The sequence below is a fragment of the Sparus aurata genome, chromosome 8 (genome assembly GCF_900880675.1).
Source record: "Sparus aurata chromosome 8, fSpaAur1.1, whole genome shotgun sequence".
Taxonomy (NCBI): Eukaryota; Metazoa; Chordata; class Actinopteri; order Spariformes; family Sparidae; genus Sparus; species Sparus aurata.
The window spans coordinates 19650669-19674782 of NC_044194.1; the positions used below are offsets into that span (position 1 = coordinate 19650669).

General features: G+C 41.7%; 1 protein-coding gene across 1 annotated transcript in view; it reads left to right on the plus strand.

Moving 5' to 3' along the window:
• Window positions 1–214: 214 nt before the first annotated feature.
• cspg4 (chondroitin sulfate proteoglycan 4) overlaps window positions 215–24114 on the plus strand; it is an 82307-nt gene continuing 58407 nt past the window's right edge. The window contains exon 1 of the mRNA XM_030426342.1: window positions 215–382. Within this exon, the coding sequence (XP_030282202.1) occupies window positions 307–382 (76 nt within the window). The 5' untranslated portion in view covers window positions 215–306. The remainder of the gene's footprint in view (window positions 383–24114) is intronic.

Genomic DNA, 24114 nt, shown 5'->3' on the forward strand with positions numbered 1-24114 from the left:
GTAACTTAGGTAAGTGGGTTGAACTTGGATGAATGAGTAAGTGCAGGGGCAGGAGGGAGAGGCAGGAGACAGGATATGATTTTCCAATCTTGGAGTGTGTGTGTGTGTGTGTGTGTGTGTGTATGTAAGTATGCTGGAGGGGGGTGGGAGTTGAAAGAGGGCGTCCCTCTCATGGTCCCTCCCCAGCCCTGCCCCTTCATAGAGAAGTATCCTGTAGCAGGTCCCAAAACTGGAAACTCATTCAGTCCCTTCTGAATGGAGTGTCTTTAACGTAAGAGTGGAGGACTTAACTTTCAGCACGAAAACATGAGAGCCCTACATTCGGTCCTGGTCGGTGCCTTCCTGACCCTGCTGCTGTGCCTCCTCAGCCCCGCTCACGGAGGTAAGTGCCACTGCAAATCACTCTCTAAGTGTCCTGTTCCCTCCTTCTGCTGCCCTCTGTCAAAGATGCACGGGAGGAGATCAGATCACTCTCCCTGTCTGAGGCTTCCCCAACGCATAAATCAAAGCATGACATGCTGATGAAAACTATACTTCATAAGTGTGCTCTAAACTTTTGACTTTTACCTGCACCTGCACGTGTGTTTATAAGTAAACTCCAGAACAGGTTTTCAGTTTTTTCTTTTTACGTCCTTTTGCTTTTCTTGTTGTCCACCGGTAAAACCTCACTTTTCTGGGAAGAAACTCAATACACAAGGGGAAAGATGTGGCAAGGGTTCTGACCCCGGTTCAAGGACTGAGACGACATCTGTCAATTTCTCATTTTTTTTTCCTTTGCCTTTCAGTCTGTGCCCCGCTGACTGTGTGAGTGCATTTATCTGGAGAATGTTTGCATTGAAGGCTTGTTGCCAACAGGCAGGAGGTGGTGAAGTTGAATCCCTCTGTGGTTAGGAGGTGAGCTGAGGTCCCTCTGCCGGCAGCAATGAATGGCTCTTTCAGAGGGAAGTGCACGGTGGCAGGCAGATCTGCTCCGTATCCACCCAGAGAGGAGAGATGAAAGTGATCGAGGGGCTAGTAAGGGAGTGAGAGAGGCTGTGTGTGTGTGTTGGGGAGGGGGATGCTGTGAGGCCCGTACAATGGCCCCACAGTGCATGAGTAAAGTCCGCTACAGATGTACCCTTCTCAAAGTGATTTGATGCAGGCGCTCTTCTCCTGAGAGGGAGCACATTGGGGATGTACAGTGTTTGGCTGAGGCGAATCCGGTATGTGGATGGGAAGCTTAAACAGCATCGTCCAACAGCTCAACAAACTCACCTCCGCGCAAAATTGTACATATGGTGAGTTGGCAGGATCAGCCTTGGACTTAGAACAGCTGTTGAGCCCATTGTCTTCTGCCGGCTGTCAGATCTTCCAACTCTCACAGCAAATTCCACTCCAATTAAGTCCGGGCAAACCTCTCCATGAGCACTGGCAGATAAAGTGAAAAAGTGGCTCTTGATCTCTGAATGGAGGAGTATCACTTTGTTTCGGTGGCACTGAATCAAAGCTCAGCTGGAGAGCTGGAGTCAGTCCTTCTGCACTGTGATCTGTTCACCACAAGCATGAAAAGAGTCATTCGCCCTTCTGTGTGCTCATTTATAGATAAACCCCACCGACTGGCGTGACGGCGACACCTCCGCCGAAGAATTAGCTGTACACTGAACAAATGGCGACTGCTGACAGAGTGTAGTCACAGTTACAGAAACCTTGAGTATAACAGTGTGCATAGCCTCATGCAGATATACATAGTACTTATAGTAGTTAGATCAACCCAGAATACATTTTGGCAACATACATATCTGCGAACCAGTGATACGTTGAAACTTTACATATATTTACATTCAATTATCCGTTTTATGTTATGACAAAGTTCTGATTATGGTCTGATTAGGTTTAGGCCCAAAATGCTTTCAGGTTAGGGTTAGGAAATTATATCATTATACTGTGTCTTGGATAGAGACAAAGCTACTTGACATGGGACTTGACTTGCCTTATCTAAGAACTTGACTTAATTTCACATAACTTGCCAAAGACTTTGGACTTGCTTTAGACTTGAGAACTGTCAATGTGGTGTATGACACATACAAATCACAACAAATGTAGAGCCTGGATTAGTGTAAAGAATGAAAAGTCTGTGAGGGAGGGGTTTGGAGATGTAATGTCAATTTGAGTGTGAAACTCAAAACCTAAACCTAAACCTAAACCTAACCAAACAGCGACTGTATAACAAAGGTCACGTTCATGTTTCATTGTTATTCTGCAATGGTCATGTCTGTGAGGATGCCTTGTCATGCAACATATCCATGGTTTGCAGAAACGTGCAACTCCAACATAGCAGAAGTAAAGTTGTCCAAAGGAACCGTTTTCTCCTCATCTAATTATCAGCTGGCAGATTCTTCGCTGCCTCAGTGTGAACAGTGCTCACCCACTGACCCTGGAGAACCGAATGCTAATGTTGACCAGATGTACCGAGTCACTGATTAGATTATGGCCCCCCTTTGCTCCACAAAATGCTTGCCACAAGCTGTTGGGGGGGACCCTTCCACCAACCGCCAAGATGGCTTACGGAAGGTTTCATTTCTTCTGCCTCAGCATTCTTCACGTCATTGGCGCCTTTCCTTGCGGAGGCACCGTGCAGTCTCCAAGTGTGGAGGTGTTCTACCTGCATCCATTAATGCTGTATTTGCGTACCTTCAGGAATATCTTGCTCAGTAGCAGAAGTGAATACACAGCACCGTGAGCCGTTTCCATGAGTTTTCCCCAGTGCTACACTTTTCCATAGTCTTACGCCATCGCGTTTCTGCCGCCCACATATCAGCCTCAGGAACAATTATGACACAGTGCGAGCATGAGCAGGAGCTCGCCAAATCAATTCCATAATCTTCTCTTCACGTAGAATATATGAAGGAAATGTGAGAGCGCTAAGATGTAAGATGAAGTCTTTCACGGTCAATATGTTTTAGCATTCACGCTTGAGGACTTGCCGGTTTAGCCTCCTGGTGATGTCATGGCCCTCAATTCAACGCTGCACCTGTGATTGATAACACTGTCTCTCACCTATCCGAGCTTGATAAATACCTGCCAACCCTGTCAGACCCTGTGTATCAGTGACTATCATTTCTCCATCGGATTTAAAAGAGTCACATCTCCTTTGACATTGAAAGCAGACGACCAGCAGGGTTCTGTACTCAGCGGTCATGTGACAGCACTTTTTCTTTTTCCTCAAAAGGGAAGGGAAGCTTGATACTTTATCGTGGCTCTATCTAAAATTGGACATGACATGTTCCTGTTCAGAGTCTTTGAAACAGCCTGCAGCTCTGTATCTCTTCAGTGGCCTGGACTGCTGCTCTTTAACCACTGCTTTACCAAAGTTTGGAAAAATTGCCAAGGTAGTTATTACCAAACCGTAAATTGCTCTCCAGTGCTCACATGTTGTTTGGTCGGCCTGGTAATAGGGTTTTGGGGTTGTTTTTGTGCTGTTTTTCTGTTGATAGCAACATAAAGCTTGATGTGGTGATGCGAGTCTGTTTGAAAGTTTTGTGTGCTCCTGAGGAAGCCACGTCCGCTGCTACTCCCCTCTGTGTGAAAAGCTAATGACTTCTTTCTTGCCCCATTACCGACCTTTTTTCCACAAAGGCCTCTGTGTGTTGTCTTTTGTTTTGTCTTGTTTAGTTTTGGGAGAACCTATTTATAAAAATATTGGCATTTTCTAAAAAATACAAATCTGACCTGACAGATGAAGACACAGAAGAGAAAATAATGCTCCTGTCCAACTCTGTTGGCAGAACGGACGACGGTCTGTGTAAAACACTACCAATATGTGTGATGGGAAAAAGCCTAGATCACATTGTCAGACCATCTATTGAATTATCACTTGTCTAATTGTGGACACTTGTCTTGAATTGCTGTAAAAACAAACAAAAAGACAACACCATCTACCACAAACACTGTCTAATGGTCTGTGCACATTTTTCAAGTGTTTCAGCGACGCCTTGCTCCTGAATCTGTTTGCAATTTCAATTGCAAAGCTTAACAAGAGGATTTGCATCCCAAGACTGCGTATGAGCCTGCTATCTCCCCCAGAGTATAATGTCTCCATGGTAACAAGGAGAAATAAACATGAAATTAGCCTGGGCTTTGTGAAGTGTCTCTATACAAGGCCTCCATGTGTTCCTTGAGAGTTGGCAGGGAGAGCGGTGTGACTACAAGTGTCTGCGCAGAAGATTAATAAGTCCAATATTTGCATTGGGAAATTGATGAGATTAGTGTTGTGCTGGTCCCACAGACAGGCGCACTTTGTGACCCTCCCCTCAACTCTTCAAACTTGAAACACAAGGAAATGTTAGGACAGAATAGAAATGGGGCGTTTGGAGTAAATCCAAACAGAAAATCAGAGTGTTTATAAATGCAGAGAAGAATGCACAGATCCTTCTGCTCCACATGTAACTGGAGGGCTCAATGTCCCAAAATGTGGTCACTTAAACCTTGTGAGAAATGTCAGAGCTATGAGTTTTACAGGCACTGTAAACAAAATATAAGCTGTAGTCTGTAACAAAATACGTCACTACAAATTCCATGGTTGAAAAGAGGAGGAAGAGGGAGAATGTTGGGAAAAGTGAGAACAGTTTCATAGAAGTGCACGAAATGCACACACAAATGTCTTTACCGTGTCATTGTTTTTGAGAGAATAAATTCTGGAGGTTTGTTGGCTGTAAAACAAGTGCACTTCTTCTAAAAACATTCCTGTACTTGGGAAAACTTTATGAGACCCTCATAACATCTCTGAGCATGGGACACAATCAATATTGATAACGTTTCTAATATGATATAACCTCCCCTACTTCTGCCTGCCTGATGTTTTATCCGGCACTTCAGAGAGAAAGTTTCAGTGAGTCATGGTTTATTAACTATTTTTCGGGGATTCTGGCCCGAGGAAAACATCATTGCAAGAATCCAAAGTTAGCTCTGTGGGCAACCTTCCTCGACCCGTTCCTTTTCTCTCTATAACTTCATCTTGTTACTACAGGTAGAATTTTATATCTGACCTTCAGCAACAGGGTGGGCGGCATGTCTGCCCAGTGATTACAGTGTCGGCCCCATAATGGAAATGTTAGAGGCTCGACTTCTGTACCAGCAATACCTCCTGTCCCTGCGCGAGATGCTGGGCCAATGCTGCTCATTCACAGTAAGGTGCTGTGGTCAGATAAGCCTGCAGGCTAAAAGACAGAAAAACGGAAAATAATGCCTGAGAATAGGCAGGACTGACGATCGATTCATTATTTATTTCACTAAACTTTTAAAGCCATTTAAAGGATAATTCTACTTTATTACAAGGAGATGCCCTTCATAAAAAAAAGTCCAACAAGGCCAGAAAAGTTAGTGCTCTAACAACCAGACAGAGGGTAAACAAGCCAACATTTTTAGACAGATTATCTAAGGGGATGTTTACAAGACAATGGTTTTTGCATAAAACGTTGAACCTTTGTTGCGTTTTGGCCCTGCATTCACACGACAACAGCCTAAAAACCGACAGGAGGACAACATGAACAGTGGTGGACTCTTCAGCTTTTTTTCTGCTGCTGACTCTACTGAGTTTACTAATGCCTCTCCAGCAAAGTGTGGATTTGCTGCGCCATCACTGCGATGTGTTGGTTCACCACTATGAAAGAAGGCGTGTGTGTGTGCAGGCGCGTGGTGTTATCCTGTGGTGTTTAATTGCTAAGTTACACCTGCACCTACTGGCCTGGCCCGCAATCTCAAATCGTTTTTTTTGGCTGCTCCGTGTGCTCGTGGGTCTTTTTCTCAACATTGTCATTTTTAGCAAAACTGTTGCCATGTAAACTTGGCCAAAACCACTTTATGTGGAGATAATACAGAAAGCGAACAAACTCAAAATGCACATCGATTGTTATGGGTGTTTACAAACCGTGGTCTGGCTGTTAATTTTACTCTTCAAATTTGGTTTCTCTTCCAAAAAAGTTGGCTAACCTTGGGGCGAGGCTAGACTGCCGACTGGAAAACTGCCCTCGGGCCTCAGACTCTTTGGAATCCCAAAGACTCCAGGTTCACTGTGTGATTATTATTCTGTGGTAATTTGGTGATTTGGTAACACTGCATCTACCTCGCCTTGTAGAGGGGGGTCAAGTCATTGCTATAAGTTATACTACACTATCACGTTCTTAACAAATGTTTTGCTGAATGAAATATGAAATCACCAAACAAATTGCTAATACAAACTACCACACACATAGTGAAAGGGAGATTTGGAGGCCAGTGCCAGCGGGTTTCTTTAAAGTAAGTCTGATCGAAGTGTTTAACTTGGTGAGAACAAATCTATAATTACCGACAGGAATGATGGCCGTGACACTAATATGAGGCTGAAGTTGTAATAAATCAGAATAATCATTTACAGCAGGAGAAATGTTTGATGAAGCTATCAAGTTGTCCCTCACAGCTCCACAGATGTGCCAGATGCACAGCCCCTCCACAATAAGGGAAAAAATGCTCCTCTTCCCTCTGAATGTATCACCATCATTGTTGTCACACTTGAAGCAGAGGGCTCAGTGACTTCAAAAGCACATATAACAGCTCTGTTTATTCTCATTGTGATGCAAGAACACTGAAAAAAATAAGACTTGTCCCTCGCCTTGAGGACTCTATACTCCCCTGGCAGATGATCTTTCCCACATTGCTCTCTTTGAGGTTGCTGGCTGTCAACGGCAGGCTGCTCGGATTATATTTTAGGGCCGTGATCTGCTTCGAGCGGGCAGACGGCCCACACACAGACCTTATTTAGCCCTGGGTGTGTACACAAAAGAGTTTCTGTACATAAACACAGGCCCAGATTCTGTCCCTAGGTCGAAGGTCAAAAGCCGTCTCATGGTGAGCTCCTGTGTTGTTTTAACCCTTTCCGTGTCAATCAGATAAGTCGGTGGGAGGGGGTTTCGCAGCGCATAAGTGACGGATGGTCTACACCCAGATTTCAGGTCTGGAAACAGCAATTTGGGAGTTGAAATTGTTGTTGAACTGTGATTAGCTTGTCGCCATGCAATTTAGGCAAATCTAAGGAGAAAGTCTTACTCACAGCAGCAACGTTGGTTCAAAGCTGCATGGGTGAAGGAGGAAAATCCAGATTTACTTCAAAGGACTGCACCTCATAACATGTTTTACACTTTCATACACGTTTTTGTGTCTTGCTGATTACTGATGATTGATTATTATTGATTGATTTTACAGACATGTAACAATAATACATTATTTTGCCTATTATACTCAAGATCCTTGATTATCTTTGCACTCACTTGCCAGTTACAATAAAAATGAGTCTAAGATTCGACAGTCATGCTAGAAGCTCTGTCAGGCTGTAGTTACCTAAAGTGCTTTAGAGCTACATTTTAACAAGCTAACAGAGACCATACAACCAAAAAAATGCTCTGTAAAAATAATAAAAGAATGCAGTCATTTTACAAACATGAACTCAATGAAGTTTGTGAGGTATAACATGAAATATATTATATATTATATTGTATTTCTAGAGTGTCCAAACTTGTGTTCTACTAATATGTATATGTTTAACAGGAATAACATTTACCATGATCACCATCTTAGTTTGACGCATTAGCATGCTAACATTTGCCAATGAGCACGAAACACAGGGTTTAGCTAAGGCTGATGGGATTACCATTCATTCTGCAGGCATTTGTTCATAAATCTTGCCATAAATAATGGACAGATGAACTTGATTACCTTACATTTTGGTGTGAGTTGTAAAGACAGGTGATCAGCAAAGTCAGCAGTATTCATCCTCTGGCCACTCTATCCCACAGTTGTTGACTTTTTTCAGTCAGAACTGAAGTGGCGGACAATGCAGCAGTTTCAGTCACAGACAACTCCAGCAGTGGACACAGCAAAAATGTTTCAGTAACTGTATGTCCTCACCCAAACTGGAAATCTGGAACATTAGATCAGATTTTGTGATTTTTTTTGTTGATATGGAGTCGTAGCGGCAGACAGGACACAGGATATGGACAATAATAATGTCAGAGTCGATTATTGGACATAATAAAGAGTCAAAACTGTAAAATACAAGAGTCATAATAAAACAAACCAGCTGCACTGAAAAAAAATGAACAAGTGAAATACAACCTACCCTGACATCCTAAATTGTCAATAATGCACACGAGGTTACCTGCAAGACCACAAAGGGGCCTAGACCTGAAGTGGAACATTTCAAATCAAAATGTGAAAATGTGTGTTATGACCCTGAGACAGACAGGCTTATACACCCCCCCTCCCAACCGCAGCAGCTGAACTCTGCATGTTTATTTTTGATAAGAGCTGTTGGGGAGTTTAGTGCCCAAAATGAAAACTCCAGAGAAAATCCTCATCATCACAGAACTGCCAAGTTTTCAATAAGCAGGAATTATGCATGACCAGATGTCTCCTCTACGGCCTTTATGGTTTTTTTTTTATTCTTTTTTTTTGGGGGGGGGGGGAATAGTTTCATCATTTTTGGTTGAATAAAGAGAAATCACCTCTACTCTGGCCACCATTGTTTCTCTTATCCACTGAAAATAAATTAAAAGGAAAACAGAAATGCAAAGTGTCTTCTTACCCCCAAAGGGCTTTATGGAATTACTCAGATGATTCACCTCCCAATGTCGGCTCTCAACAGCTTTTCTTCCGTTTCTTGGTGAATGTTATCATCTGGTTATATCATCAGAAGCTGTTATTTGACAACATCAGATGATATAAATTCTTGTCCTTAGATTTAAGAACAACGCACGCTTTGTTGAACACTCTGCATCGCATTTAACTCACATGCTCCGATCAGTGGAATAGGTCCAGTGTTGGTAACAAAAGGCTGCAATGGGGCTGGAAAAGGAGCGGGAATCATGGGAAGTGTTTTCGATGTTTGGGCTGATTCATCCGTCAGTGAAAGCCTGAGGTTTCCACTCCAACATCTGGAGTCGGCTTGGTCAGTTAGGCACCCAAAGCTGGAGGCTTTAATCAAATTGTCCCTCCGCTTCTCTTACCTAATATAGACAAAACAACTGTGGTGAAAGAATGCAAGTGTGCTGCAATTAGTCAAGTTTTGAAGGCTCGCTTGGATCCGAAAGTTGTTCTTCAAACAGGGACCAGTTTGTTATCAGATGTGTTGTATGTTTGCTCTCTCCTACTCCTGGGAACCTGGATCTTTTTAGCAAGTTCTATAATAAGTCAGACACACACAGTAGTAATGACTCAAATGCATCAAATTAAAAGAGACATTATAAAACATTCATGTGTTGGATATTGCGTTTCACATTCAATGAGTTTCATTCTACATAGCTCTAACCCTTAGAGACTTGAGTCTGCTATTTTTACATGTCCAGCAGGGACAGTCGCTCGCACATGAATATGACTCACTCTCTTAGATATAGAGAAATCCACTGTGAGTGCAGGGACTCCCTCCAGCCCAGCGGGTGTATGACTCACAAGCACGAGGCCACAGTGCTTAATCATGAGACATCAGACTCCAAACCAATTGTTTTTTGTGGCTCTAATTAGTTCTCAACTCGAGACGTTATTAGCCCTTTGCTCCGAGACTCGGAGATCAAGCTTTAGCCGCGAGACGCTATGGCACGTTACAAAATAATTGTAGTAATAAGTGCACATTTGGTCCCAAAGTGTTGTAATGTAATGACAGTTCAAGGGTCTTCAACTTTTTATCAGCCAAGGACCCCCATTATAGAAAATGATGTTGCATATTAAACTGAGCCCACAATAACAAGTTGCACTGCCTATTGGGTGTATAAATGTATAAAGGTGTTATAGTGCATACAATAATAAGCTATTGAGATGATTATCATTGACTGATTAAATATGCATGTTTTGATTTTAAACAAAGATGTTTTAGACAATTGCCTAAAAAGTGATGCCTCAGCTTGGACGGCTTCATGGATTTGATTGACAGCACAGGGGAGCAGATGACACACGCCGGCAATTCAACGGGCCTCAGTTGCCCTGAACCTTGGGAGCTTGTTGAAATTTGTATCCATCTTGGAATATTCTTGGGTTTTCTGTCTTTGCACTTAACCCATGATGTAGCAGCAAAGTCAGCAGCAGTTACTAACTATCTATCTGTCTACCTGTGCCAATACTATGTTGGATGCATGTTATTGTGTAATCTCAGAAAATCTAAACAACATGGAACCCCTGATGAGGATCCAGGCTCTAGTTTTTGCAGATTCTGGCAATTCTGTCAAGAATGTGCTGGAATCGTATTCATTTTCCGTGAGGATGATTCCAACCTACATAAAATAAACAAGAACATCTTCATCCAAATAGCTATTCTCCTGCTCTATCATTCCCACAACATGGCGGCGGGAGGCTACAGTTAGGAGGGCCACTTTTCACAGTGTGCTGACACGAAGGCAGATCAGCGCTAGCTCCCATCCTGTTGAAAATCTTCATCAGCACCACCGAGGGACCATGAAGTGTTCTGAGTAATTTGACGCCAGACGGCCTCATTACAGTCTGGGTTCAGACTGAATCAAGGGGGCTGGGGATAGCACCGGGCCTGGGATCGGGTAGATGACAGTCTGGAATGGCTTGCACCAGATAAATATAGCTAGACGGGTGAACTAACAAAAGAGCTTGTTGCTTCACATGAGGTTGACGAAAGCTGGAAGGGGGAGGAAAGGGGATCCAGGGTGGGGATTTTCTATGAGTGTGTGAGGGCGTGTATTCCGTACATGCTGCGGTTCACACAGATCCCAGTGTTAGGAGGCCAGAGCAAATGCCGTCATCCCACTGGTTATGGAGGCTTAAAATAACCAGAGGAAGCGATGTGTCCCATGAAGTTTGGTCCGACTGACCATACAACCGCCTGCAGCAGCATGAAGCGGAGAACAGCTGCGCGGTGAAGCTGAAGCACACGTCACTGGTTTGCAAAGCCAGACAGCCAAACATCTTGTGCAATCATGTGTTGGATCTTTCACTCAGTTGTGGCAGAACAGATGCTGAAAAAGATCAGCGTGTTTTCATAGAATATAGTGAAGTGAGAACAAACTCTTGTAGGCGTCGGTCATATGAAAATTGCGTTAGCTTCACTAATTTACTCGGGTTATCACGTATAAAATGAAGCCAATCTAAATGTGTTGTATGTGTTAGATTTAAGTGTTGATCATCGTTACATTTTAGGATTTGCCCCCAAATGGCTGAATTTGTTTCCAGGTGAGAATTGAAGGCAGAGTCTGCTCAAACATAGAGCAACCAGCGAAATTGAGTGAGGTTCTTGCTCACGAGACATTTGGGGAAATACGTTTATTTGCTTTCCTGCCGAGAGTTAGATTAGCAGACCGATAAAGTGCGATAAAGAAGGGGAAACAGTCTGGCTCCACCCGAAGGTATCATAATTTGCCTCCCCACACTTCCAAAGCTCATATTTCATTTTTTGAATCGATTACACAAAATCCTGTCTTTTTGTTGAGCTGCCGTTAAAGGGCTGCTGGCTGTAGCTTTGTATTTATTGTCTAGTGTCATCTTCTCGTCAGACTCTTGGCAAGGAAAGCCTTCCAAAATGTAGAACTACCTAAGAAAGGAGGACAATGCTGCACACTCATCATTCTGAGGAAGTGTATTTCTTTTATACTCCTCAGATAGAAGCCAGTCATCGTCTCCCTAACATGTGTGTTGGGCAAAATATGCAATTATTTTGTAGACTGACTTAGTTGATATTAAAGTTAGTGTAAACATGTTTTCCTACTTTTGCTGGTTCTTAGAGGGTGGACGCTGTGATGTTTTGGCATTACTACAAGCACTTTTAATTTGTTTCAATGTAATACTGATGCCTCTATGTAGCCTACATAAGCAAACAAGTCCATCACTGAGAGCTGTTTCCACAAAGGGTTAGAATTTTCGATTTAACCTGGTTGGATGAGTCATGAAAATTAAAACTAGTTTTTATGGCAGATTGCTGAGGATGATTTATGGAGTCTCACATCCTGAGGAAAGAAGATATTCTGTAGTCTGGTGGAAGAGTAAGGGACTGAAAGGAAGATCATTTAGTTTCACGGTCATCATCTTACAGTTATTGATTTTACAGAGCCACAAATATCCATGACCTCATGGCGTGCATCCTGCAAAAGAAAAAAAATGCATGACGTTTAAATGCCTCTTTCTTTTCACTCGCTTTCAAAGCAAACGCACAAATATTCCTATCTTTAACACAGGAGTAGGTCGTGCTCATCATCCACAGGGGCTGCCCGGATCGACAAAAATGAAGCAGCTGTATCAAATGACGTTTTTATGGACTCTATGTCCAGTTCATGTTGACCGCACTGTGAATACCGTGACTTAAAACTCAGCTGTATAAAATATAAGTGTAAATGTCAGTCAGACATTTACTGACTGATGGAAAACATGTGCTGAAAAGCTGATCTAAAGAAATTAAATAAAAGATTATCGAAGCAATGGGTTAATCTGTGTCCCGCTTTTCTTAAATATATAACGTAAAACTCACATCATGACAAAGTCAAACGCTTACCTGAATGTGTGAAGGTGACTGATTTGACTCTTGCCCTTATATTATTCCTTGGTAAAATACAACAACAACAAAACAAGACGTGCTTCTCACTTTTCTTGCGTTTCTCCGAGCACATATTTGCATTTCCAGACATTATTCGCATTTCGTGAAATTTGGGGAGACCGAGCTCAAAAAACGATTTCATGCTCGATTAAACAAACAAAGAAAAGGAAAACATGTTCCTAAAAGCAACCTTATCTCGTGGAAGAGAACAAAGATTGAGAGAAACGAGAAAAATAATCAGGATCTTTTGAGTGACTGACGGCAGCATCTGAATGCACCGAGGTCAACAAACCAATCGGCCAAACCAGAAGAAATGCAGATGACAGGAGGGATGTGTGCAAACCAAGAACAACCAGTGTTTTTGTGGCCTGATGTGCCGGATTGTGCCAGACTGGGCCACGGGAATAGGGCCCTGGGGAACGAAAAGACACAGGATAGGGAAGCTGACCGTGTGTGACCCCGGAGCATCCTGTCACTTTACAGCCAGAAACACATTCCTGAACTTGTCTTCAAGACAAGTCTCAATTGTAAAGGTGACCACAGAGGAGGTACTCTGGATGTTTTAAAAATTGTTGAGTTCAGTTTATATTCGCTGACCTTAATTGCAATTCTCTCAGGTACATTTTGTTTTGATGGTCGGAAGAACGCGGCGAGACGGCAAGCTTTCATTTCTTCCTTCAATGCAAAATAATGACACACATGACCTGTTAAGGTATTCCAATCTCACAGCAATGTGGTCAAATCCTTTTTTTAATAACCTCCAGAGGCTATATAACTAATTTACAGTGTGAGAGAGCACTCTGCTACACATAACCATTGGATGGCAATTAGCTTAAGGCCCGCCTAAGGGTGAAAAATTGAACCCTCTCTTTCTGGGTGCCTGATTCTCTAATGCACTTTAATTTATTAGGAAAAAAACGCTCCCGGTGTTTATTTTCCTTTGTTCATTAAATGAGTAAATAAATCTTACAGATGTATGGAAAGACATACTGTGTCACACTGAAAGCGTTTTCGTCATAGTTGACTGAGGGGGATGTCTGGTGTTTGGCCGTCCTCTCTCCTTACAAATGGTTAAGATCACTGAGGTGATGAGCTAACACTATTAACTCACTGGTTTCCATCTGTGAAAGTCCATGTACTGATATTAAGACCATCTGCTCTTCCACATCAGCAGGTAAATCCGGCGGAAAGCTATGATCCTTTATTGGGTTGACTAATTGGCTCAAGTTCAGGCTCAAATGGGAGATGTAGGTGAGGAGGAGGAGGAGGAGACACTTTAATCAGGTTTAAGCCATGAGTCAATTGAGACATCATGGATGGGGAAGCAAGTTTAAGGAGGGTGAGTTGAAAGTTTTACACACACAAGCTTCTACTACCACCAAAAGAGATGTCAGCAGTTGAAAATAGAAAGATCTGATAGCGGACAGTGCGGCCCGAACTGAACTCCAAATAGGAATATCTAAAAAGGAAAAAAAAGAGAGTTTCTCTAAACAGAATTCATGTTTTCCACTTTGCCACCCGACATTTTCGAACCAGATAACACACCAGTTTGTTGAGCGGTGAAGTGATAGCACAGAAATAGAGTTTGATACAATCAATCAGAGACAGAGAAATATGCCGAGTTCCAAAAAGTAGCTCAAAGACGTTTTTCCTGTTCCTGCAGAAGTAAAGATTTGCCTTAGGTCATTTGTCACGCTGTGTATTTTGGTGGGAGTCTCAACACTAATTCGCTCAGCAGCTGCTGTAGCAGAGAAATCGCGGAGTCGTCCAACAACCGAGCTACTTCGGAGCACAAATATTTTCCTGGCAGATGACAGTGGAATAAATTCACTGGATTCACTGTGTTGCCAAATTGTGGCGTTCTTCTCCAGACTTCATTGAACATGGTTGTCAAAGGTAGAGAAGATTGTCATGTTATCTTAAAACTTGTATGTGTAGATTTGTCTGCTTCCCTGACGCATTCGCACAGCAAATGTAAACCTCTCATGCCTCTACAATTAATCAGTTTTATAAAAATGATGGAAATTGTACACAATCAAGAGTAGCCTGGAATAATAGACCACTGATTAGCTGTAATTATGAACGTCCTCATTAGAGGCGGCACAATCACAAAACTTAAACAAGCCCACTTCAGGGTACCACTTCTGTTTGCAGCCTATAACAAATGTTGTTTAACACATGGCTGTAACTTTCCCTTCCCCTCTAATATGAAACCTTCAGTACCTCTCATAATAGACTGACTTTTTGACCGTACTCTGCTGAGCAGCCAACTCTATCTCGCCAAAAAAGGCTTTACTGGTAATGATCGCCTCCAGAGGAGCCTGTTTCCAACGCGACACCTATAGTGCTCTGCTGAAAGGTGAAATCCAGTCTGCATTCCAATAAAACATGTTCCGGCGGTCTCTGGAAATTTGAAATTGTGCATTACTGCCAGGGAATGTTCAGCCGTTACCTGACATCTGTCTCGGTGTATGCAGGTCAGCATTCTCGGAGCCCCTCTTGTTGGGCTGAGTGGATACAGTTTGTGAGCTGATGCAGGGAATTAGATCAGCAGTGCCGTCAAGTGGAAATGAAAATGTAAAACAGCTGCAGCAGGAGTGAAGGTAGCATTTGGCTTTGGTGCACACAACACTTAAGCTGCTGTTACGGAAACACAAAAGACAAGTGACAAAAACTAATAGAAGATTGATATGTACCCCTGGGTAGACTGCAAGAGTCATTAGTCGCCGAAATTTAGAGGAAATAAATTGATTCTATTGGGGAATGAAATGCAAATATACATTCTGAAGTTCAGCTGGGCTACTTATTAAGATAATTTCTAATTTGTTAAGGTTTCTGCCCTAAAATCTAACTGGGCTGTTGGGTCAGCCTGTCGAAAGCGAGACATCTCTATGAATAATGGTTAGATTGCCATGAAACTTGAATAATTATTCACCAGTCCAAAAGAGGAGAATTCCAGTTGATTGTTGTGAATCTCTGACCTTTTCTTAAGTGCCACATTCGGGTCAAAATTTCCACTCCACTAGACATTATTATGAAACAAGACTCACAGTCAGCCATACTTTGTCAGGTTTTACCTGGGCACTGCGCCACTTTCAGCTAAATCCGAACATCATGGGTCTCCACCCAGAATAGACCCCATTAACTTTTGATGCGGACCCAGATAAAAGGACTGATCTTGGATTTTTTTTTCTGACTTTCCTTAGGATTGTGAGATAGGGCATTTTTCAGCATTTTTGTCCATTTCTCAGGGAATAATGCATGCATATTACATCTTAATGAAAAAAGTAGGCCTAACTTTTGTACAATTCGACAAAGTCGAGATACAAAAAAAAAAAAAAAAAAAAAATGAATCCAGCAGATTTCAATATGTTTCTTTCATATTGAATTGGGCTTGATTGAATAAAAGGAGACTGTTGACCCTTGGCTGAGGTACGTAGGTGCTCTACTGAGTGCCAGTCTTGTTTGGAAGTAGTTTGGAACGAAGAGAGTTTGAATAAAGTTTAATCTGAAGGGCACTATTGTATGTACAGGTCATTTTACTCCAAACTACAAAAGCAAACCTCATGGTTCCCTTGACAAAAAGTCAGGGGGTCACAGAAGTTGGTCTGATTCATTCTCTGGAAACCTTGAATATTGTCAAGATGTGTGCCGATACATTAAGTAGAGATATTGCACAGGATAAACAAAACTGTGGCCTTCTGACCTTCATACCTTCATGGTGTTGAGTCTGAAAAACATTCCTGACGATACAAATGCTAGCATGGACTGAGATTTTTAGTCTTACACTTTCACCTAAGAGTGTTCTGCAGCACCTACATCTTGTCAAATTTTCCATTTGAGCCCCTTATTTTCTGATCTAATGACCCTGCGTTTATCAGACAGCTTTTTTCCAGAGCTTGTGTTTTCAGTCCTCTGGGTGGGTTATGTGAAGTCTGACGATCAAATGTATGATTCATCCACGGACCATAATGGTTTTACCTTGACCAGAACAGACCTCCTGTGGCCTCTTTTAAATGCAAGTCATAAACTATTGATGGTGGTCTCCGCGTGAACTCACTGCTGACTCCTGAATTACATCGTTTCAGAGTGAGGTCATTTGGAAACAAAGTTAGTGGCCCTGAAACAGTCTGTCTGTCGAGAAATATCGGAGTTGGATAACTGCTACAGGCTGTTGCACTGGATTTATGAATGGGGCTTTAACTCTGAGCAGGTGTCGCCTGTTACAGATATAATCTAGTTCCTTCCAGTCAGTCTTGTCCAGCTAGAATACAGTATATTGTTTAAAAGAAAAGGGGCTCTGCAGCATTGTTGAGTGAAATACAGATAGATAATGTTAAACCAGTGAACTTCAAGTGCAGGAAAGACTCATATGGGCATACGGCATGTTTTAGTGACTCACTGTGAAGACATGAAACACGCATTGTGTGAGAAGGATGTGGTGGTGGTGCAGAGCTGGACATTTTATTGCCAAATCCAACAGGACCTGTCCCACACTGGCCGGCTCCACCCAGCCTCGCCCTCCTGTGTCATTTCTCTTCAGTCTCCTTCTCGCACGCCAAGAAAAGGATCAGGGCGACTAACATGTATGTGGAAAACATAAATGCAGTGGGTTTTTTCCTATATATTAATAACAATGGCAGCCATTACGAAATGAAATCAGATAAGAGGGACAGCTTTGGATTGCAGTTTGTTTTTTTTTTAATTCAAAGAGGCAGAGCTCTCTCTTTCCTCTCCTGACTTTTTTCGCTACACTTCAGTTCATCTCACTTTGACCTAATTCTGTAGTTTTGTGCCCTCAACCAATGATATGCAACTAAACTAATTGAAAAAGACTTCTGCCCGTGTTTGTATCAGTCACATTTACGGTAACACTTTGTAATAACCTTTTATACATTTATACTTAATTAGACTTTAGTTAATAGTGATTTCCAACCCAGTCTGACACTGGTCTGGTCTGGTCTGGTTTCACAATAATGGCTCTAAAGTGGTGATATACTTGCTTTTTATTCTGCCTATTCTTTTTCTAATCCTCCTGCTTCCTTTTCATGCGACTTTTTTTCTCTAGGAAACGTGGTGGACATTTGTTTCATTATCAGTGTGAAATGCTATATTCTAAAAGTTTCTGCATTATAAAGCATTTAGATTTTTTTTTTTCTTTTTCTGAAAGGATGGTGTGTTTTATTTTCCCCCTTCGGTGAATCTGTATGATCTCTAGTTTATTAGTTATTATGGCGATTTATCCAGATTTGGCCATAAAATAGTCAACAGGCAACACTTTCTATTGTTGCTATGGTGGTTGCTTTCACTCTTTATCGCCAGATCCACATAGCTTGTTTGATTGTTTGAATCAATGTGTTTTCTTGTTTTCTTTGTGTCAGGTTATGGAAACGATATTACTCTTTCAATAAAAACAATGATTTTAGAGCTTAAATTGTAGCGTGATGGCGTGTTTTGTCTTCTCTGGTTTTTTCTAAAAGTCTAAAATGTCCTAGCTAATTCAAAAAAAAATATATGATACAATGTTGATCACTTCTCAATAGTTCTGCCAAAAGAAAGGTTTTTACAATTGTCTGTGAAACTGAAAGAAACATTCCCCATTTTTGTCATTCTAACAGACAAGGATGCAGGACAATAGAAAAGAATAGGCAGCTAGAAAAGAAAGGATCTCACAGTTTTAGAGCCATTATTGTGAAGCTAATACTTGCGTCGCCATGGACCACGTAACTGTTACATGTGTTGATGTGAGACTGGGTTGGGATTTCATTGTTAGCAAACAATAAATGGCTTCATGAACCATTTATTAAGGAATTGTTGATTGTAAAGATGTAACTGATGTTTACAATACTTTGCAAAGTGTAAGTATCAAAAATAAAATCACATCTTATTCCTTGTATGGCATCAGTTCCTAACACAATTGTGCCAGAGCAATGTATGTATGTATGTTTCCAGAAAGATGACAATATTCTAGTAGGTGTTTAAATTTCTGTAATTTCCGCTTTAACATTAAGAGTGTATCACAGCAACAAACATGTGTATGAGATAACACCGTCACCTCATTTGACCGTACTGGCGCAAAGCTTAATCCACAGCATCCACTGTCTCCACAGTGTTAACTCCGTTGGCCTGGAAGTCACACCAGCTAAGCATGTTTACGAAAATGCATCATTCACGCATTCCATACTTTCGCACTGTTCTGGATGCATTTATTTCCACGGGCCCTTATTCTTGGAGAACTGAGGCGCATCTGCAGAACATCTGAATGCCAGCTGGATGGTATTGGATGCCTTTGGCAGGATTATCGAGAATCAGTGCATTTTCGGAGCAGCTTTCATTAGTAGTCAGAAATATACAGGCTTCATTTGGCCCGTGGAATTCAATTCCTCAACCTCATTTATATTCCAATAAACAACTGTGAATGTATTCATAACTAAAGGCCGGGACTCATTTACATCAGATTCACATGACCAGTGTTATGAATTTTGAAACAGGACATGTGCTGTGTTACAGACATGTTTTAAAGCCATTATAATATCCAGGACATTACACTGCCATACTGAGGCAGTTAATGGCTTAACTTGGACTACTTTTGATTCCACAAGCATGTAAAGAAGTAATATGGGACCTCTCAGTGAACTGCATATTCATTTTTAAATGGATATCATGTGATTCAGCAGTATAGTAGCAAATGCTTATGAGGAGCCTTTATTCACAGCATGCATCTTTTGAACAGTATTGTTAGTTGGGAGGACAGCATGCTGTATGTTCCTGTTGTAAAGTGTCCAGGGACCTAAAGGCTTAAGTAGCATGTCTATAATTATAATATAATTTTCTTTGCATGAAATGGATGTGCTGTAGTCGCGTGGCAACAGCCTAGAGCATAAATATCCATTAGCAGTCATCCGGCACTGCAGCTGAAGGAGAGGTGCTCGGTGCACATGAGGTTCTTCCCTGTGGACAAACAGTACAACATGTCTCCACTGAGTTTCCTGTCAAAATAAATCCACACTTGTAGTTTTTAATGTGCCTGAGTTTAACTGCAACTTCTCATTGAACATGACTGTCGCGGTTAGCGCTGCCACATCACAAAACTGAAGCAGTTAAAAATAAAACACATTATTAAGGCCTTATGAATATGCTGTCGCACAGAAAGTGACGCTATTGGAAACAAGACCAACGCCCTGACACCAGGCCAAGGCCTTCTGGTGAAACAGCGGATCAGAAGCTTCCAGAAGGAGCTCTTTTCCCCCAAAATACATCTTTCCCTGCTCACCAGAAAATCCCCTCCTCCCACTTGGTACATTGCGTACTTTTCTCTTTGAGTCTTTCTTTCCATTTGTTCTTTCCCTTTTCAGCTTCTGAGTCAAGCATAGTCAAGTGTTGGGGCAGACTTTTGAGGACACAAAGGCTCCCTTTTACAGTAGCCTCCTGAAAAATAACTTTTTGTGCCATTTGTTTGGTTTGCTTTTTTTGGGGAGGCAGTTTCCTCCGGAGCCTGGATTGGATGGCTCCTCCCTTTTGCAACGGAGTCGCCCTGCAACTTATAAATGTTTAAAAAAAGAGCCTCCTTCTCCTCAATCCAAAACCACCTCAAAGCTTGGCAGAGTTAAAGGACAAACGCAGTAAAACGTAGCAAACACATTCCATGTCATCAGCAGCGCAAAACAGTGCCTTTTGTGCCTGCAAGGTTTTGGTACGTGCATGTGGTGCACTTTAGTTTTCCAAAGTTCTGTCAGCTCACTAGAAGTCTCAAAGTTTCAGGTTTGCTCATCACACCCCGAGTGTTTGGTTTTCATGCGGCAGAACTGTAAATGTCGATCCGCTCTCCATATGGTACGCGCGCATTGGTGATGAGCACTTCACAGATAAGGAATTCTTCAGTGCTCAGCAGCCCCACATTCATGTCATTAGGCACCTTCACAACAGGGAGCCCCCAGCGTCAACTGCAGCTTGTGTGTCTTGCTCAAAGGCAGCTCATTTATAGTGGGAGGATATGACATTACTTCAACCCCCAGCTCAGTTTAGGATTCAAACTGGCACCCCTGCAGTCATAAACCCTCCTCTTTAACCTTCATGCCACCAGCGCATGCTTATGCATTCGCTTGATCAGGAGGTGCTTTATCTGCATGGAGGGCTGTGTGTTTGTGACTGTTTTGCCTGAGTGGATTGAATTGAGCGTGTCTGTGGCTCATTGAGATGATTCTGTGAGAGCAGGAAATGGGGATCCTCTTGTGTCTATGTGTGTATGTGCGTGCGTGCGTGTGTGTGTGACAGAGAGAGTTGTCGTGTGTGGCCATGCGACGCATGGAAACAGATGGATGAGTCATACATTTGAAGCTTTTCACTTATGTTGGTGCCAGTAAGTTCAGTTCCGTCGTTTTATTTTTATCCACATTTATGTCCTTTTGTTGTTCTATCAAAAAACTTTTTAACAACAATGTTTGCCATAAAGATCGTTTAGAATTAAATTAAAACTATTTCTTGGAATAATGATAATAATAACTTGGTGAAAGCGGTCATGTTTTTTTGTTGTTGTTTTTTTTACCAAGTTCAGCTAATCTATGCCAGAAAACACACTGTTTAATATGTCTGCTATTGTTTTGTCAAGATTCATATTAAAAGTTATAAAAGAGTACACTGACAGAACAAATACAGTCAATTTAGGGGCTAAATCCAGTACCACACCATTTGTATGACTCAAAAGAAAGGGAAACAAAATGTAATGCAGCGTTTTAAAACACTGCTGATCAAACTGCATGAAACTCGCCTGAAATAACGGGGCTCGTTTGTCTGAGAAAGGCTGCCACATACACAGCCAACTACTTGCAGCGATAGCTTGTTAACCGTTAATTACGCTGCCATCGTTGAGTACTTGCACATTGTTCAATTAACTCGAATGTAAACTATCTCTGCAGGTGGGCTGCCAATATTCAGACAAGTGTGGCTCTTTATTTTTAGCAGAAAAGGAGAGCACAGAGCAGCTGTGAATTGCCTGCGAGATGTTTTTGTCACAAATAATTAAAAGTAATTTCAGTATGAAGCCAAGTTCTCTCAGATTGAGCCTGGTAACTTGGCTTTTGCACCTTTTCCCTTCCTACTCAACATGACCAACATATGTTTTTTCGGGATGTTCTGTGCCTGAAACAGAAGTGTGTACAAGCTGTCCGTCCAAAATTAACGGTTTTTAATTTGTCAGAAAACTATCCATCACATGATCCCTCAAAGTCTGCTCAAAACTCATCCATCTGAACATTTGCGACATCAAACCAGCCAAGAGTGGCTCTTAGCCTTTTTGTCTTTTTGTGCTTGTTATTAAGTCTGGGTTAAGTTTGAGTGCAGCCGCTTGGTGGCTTACAAATTGGTTCAAAGGGAGTGAGGAAGCCGAATCAAAGCGAAGACGGCTGCACACACCAAAAGAGATAGAAATGATATCACCCACACACATGATGGGAAAAATTGCTAATGAGTCTTTATGAATGTCTGACCCTAATAAGAGTATAATCGCATTGGGAGCTGTGAAATCATGTGTTCACCCATTAGCAAAAGGAACACACTTCTCAGTCTCTCCGATTAGTCCAAGAAGCTCCCAAAAGAGCCGTTAGCGTGCACACTCGAGAATGTATTTAAATCCAGAGGAATTTTAATTACACTCAGATAGCTTTCAACTGGGTTAGCTTGTGTTGTGTGGCTGGTGAATTCATGGTTTTCTTAAGCTGTTTTCATTTCATCCGCAATCTCAGACAGGAGTAAACAAGCACACAGCAACTTCACAGGTGATGTCAGTGAATTCTTTTAGTCAATAAAAAACATTTGAACATATGTAATGTATTATATTAGACAGACATGGAACTTAAAGTGTGTTTAAAGGTCTTAGGAATGTTCTACTACATTTGTGAAAATAGTTTTATGAGGCTTTTCGTGGTTCCTGAGGAAACAGCATTTAATCTGATAAATTGCCTACAGTGATGTCACTCAGCCGCTAATTTGCATTGTGGGTAATGTAGGCCCTCAGTTTTGCATTACACTACTGAAACTGTAGGACTCATGATGGACAGTTTAAGAAATAACTGATCAAAATTGATACAACTGAAGTACCTTTTTATTCCGAATATTATTATTCTTCTACTCCAAAAACTGGTGCCTACATTACCCACAAGGCAACTTTGTCACTGAGTGACATCACTGGATGCAATTCATCAGATTACATGCAGCTTCATCTGGAGCCACAAAATATTTTATACTACTTTGTTCACATATGCAGCAGTACTCCCCGAACAACCTCTAAACACACTTTAATGTGTGTAAGATTGGTGGTTATAACTTTAAGTATCTAAGTCTAAAGTCTCTATTCAACAAATAATGACGTCTGTTTGTCATTTCAGTTGTCTCAGAGTCAGATTCAAGTCTTCCTGCGTCTGCTGACAATCAGTTGATTGATTGAGTTGAGGACTTCACTGTATGTTTCTGTTTGTCAAGCCTGTGTTTGACAGATTCATATTTGAGGAAATGGGCGCAATGTTTTATTTTTACTCACTGGATTAAAAAACAAGAAGAATCTAATTAGAATTTCTCCGTTCATCAAAGGTTCAAAAAGTTGCGGCGGATACATTTAACACCGTGAAGTAACCAGGATTTTATCATTTGTATGTCTGATGTTCGAGACTCGCTGTTAGAGACTTTTTGCAGAAAGCTTGCTGCCAGCTTGACAGATCATCCAGATCTGTGAAATACACAAAAAGCTAATCCTCAGATTTATGATTACCATATCCGCTGGCATGGAATCTGATCTCCCTGTGAGGTATGAGAATGTAGTATATGCATGTCAAGACCGTGTGGCGCATCACTTCTCACACGTATTGACATTCCGCAGGGTTTGCTTACTTAGCGTGCACAAGGACCAGTGAACACATCTGTGGATGGTTTGTACTGTAGGAAGCCTCCTGTTTCATTTTCCCCCCGTGTTTTACAGGTGAAAGTATATCATCAGAAAAGAGGATGGAAAAGTTAAATTTTCACAAACTGTCTCTCCCTGCAAATGAGCCACATGGAAGATAATGCATGATAATTCCCCTTGCATTTCTTTTGTTTGGCTAAAGTTCAAATAGTTTTTATGCGGCCAACATTAAGTAACAGCTAATGAAACGCAATGAATGTCCCGAATACAGGTGTGCAGGGGGGATTTCTGCAACGGGTCAAAAGAAAAGTGAGTCTAACGGTGAAAGCCTGCCTGAAGCCTTGTAAGCCCAAAAATCTAATCTTAAAAGGGGATTATAGCCGTTTTCCTGACTTTTGGATGTTTGGCTCTGTGATTGAGATCAAGGGTTTGTTTTTTTTTTTCTACACAGATTGAAGTGCTCCTCTGTGTCTGCTGGGAGAAGGAATTTAAAGGCACTTGAGTTTATTTTAACACTCACAGTGTGATTACAGATGAGCCGACGAAGTTAAGAAGTCACACGTCAATAGACATTGATTAAAGTGAATCACTGTGAAATCTGCATAAGCTACATTAGGTATTATTGTGAGTTAATATATCAATTTCTTTTTTGAAGTAAAGCGACCAAAGT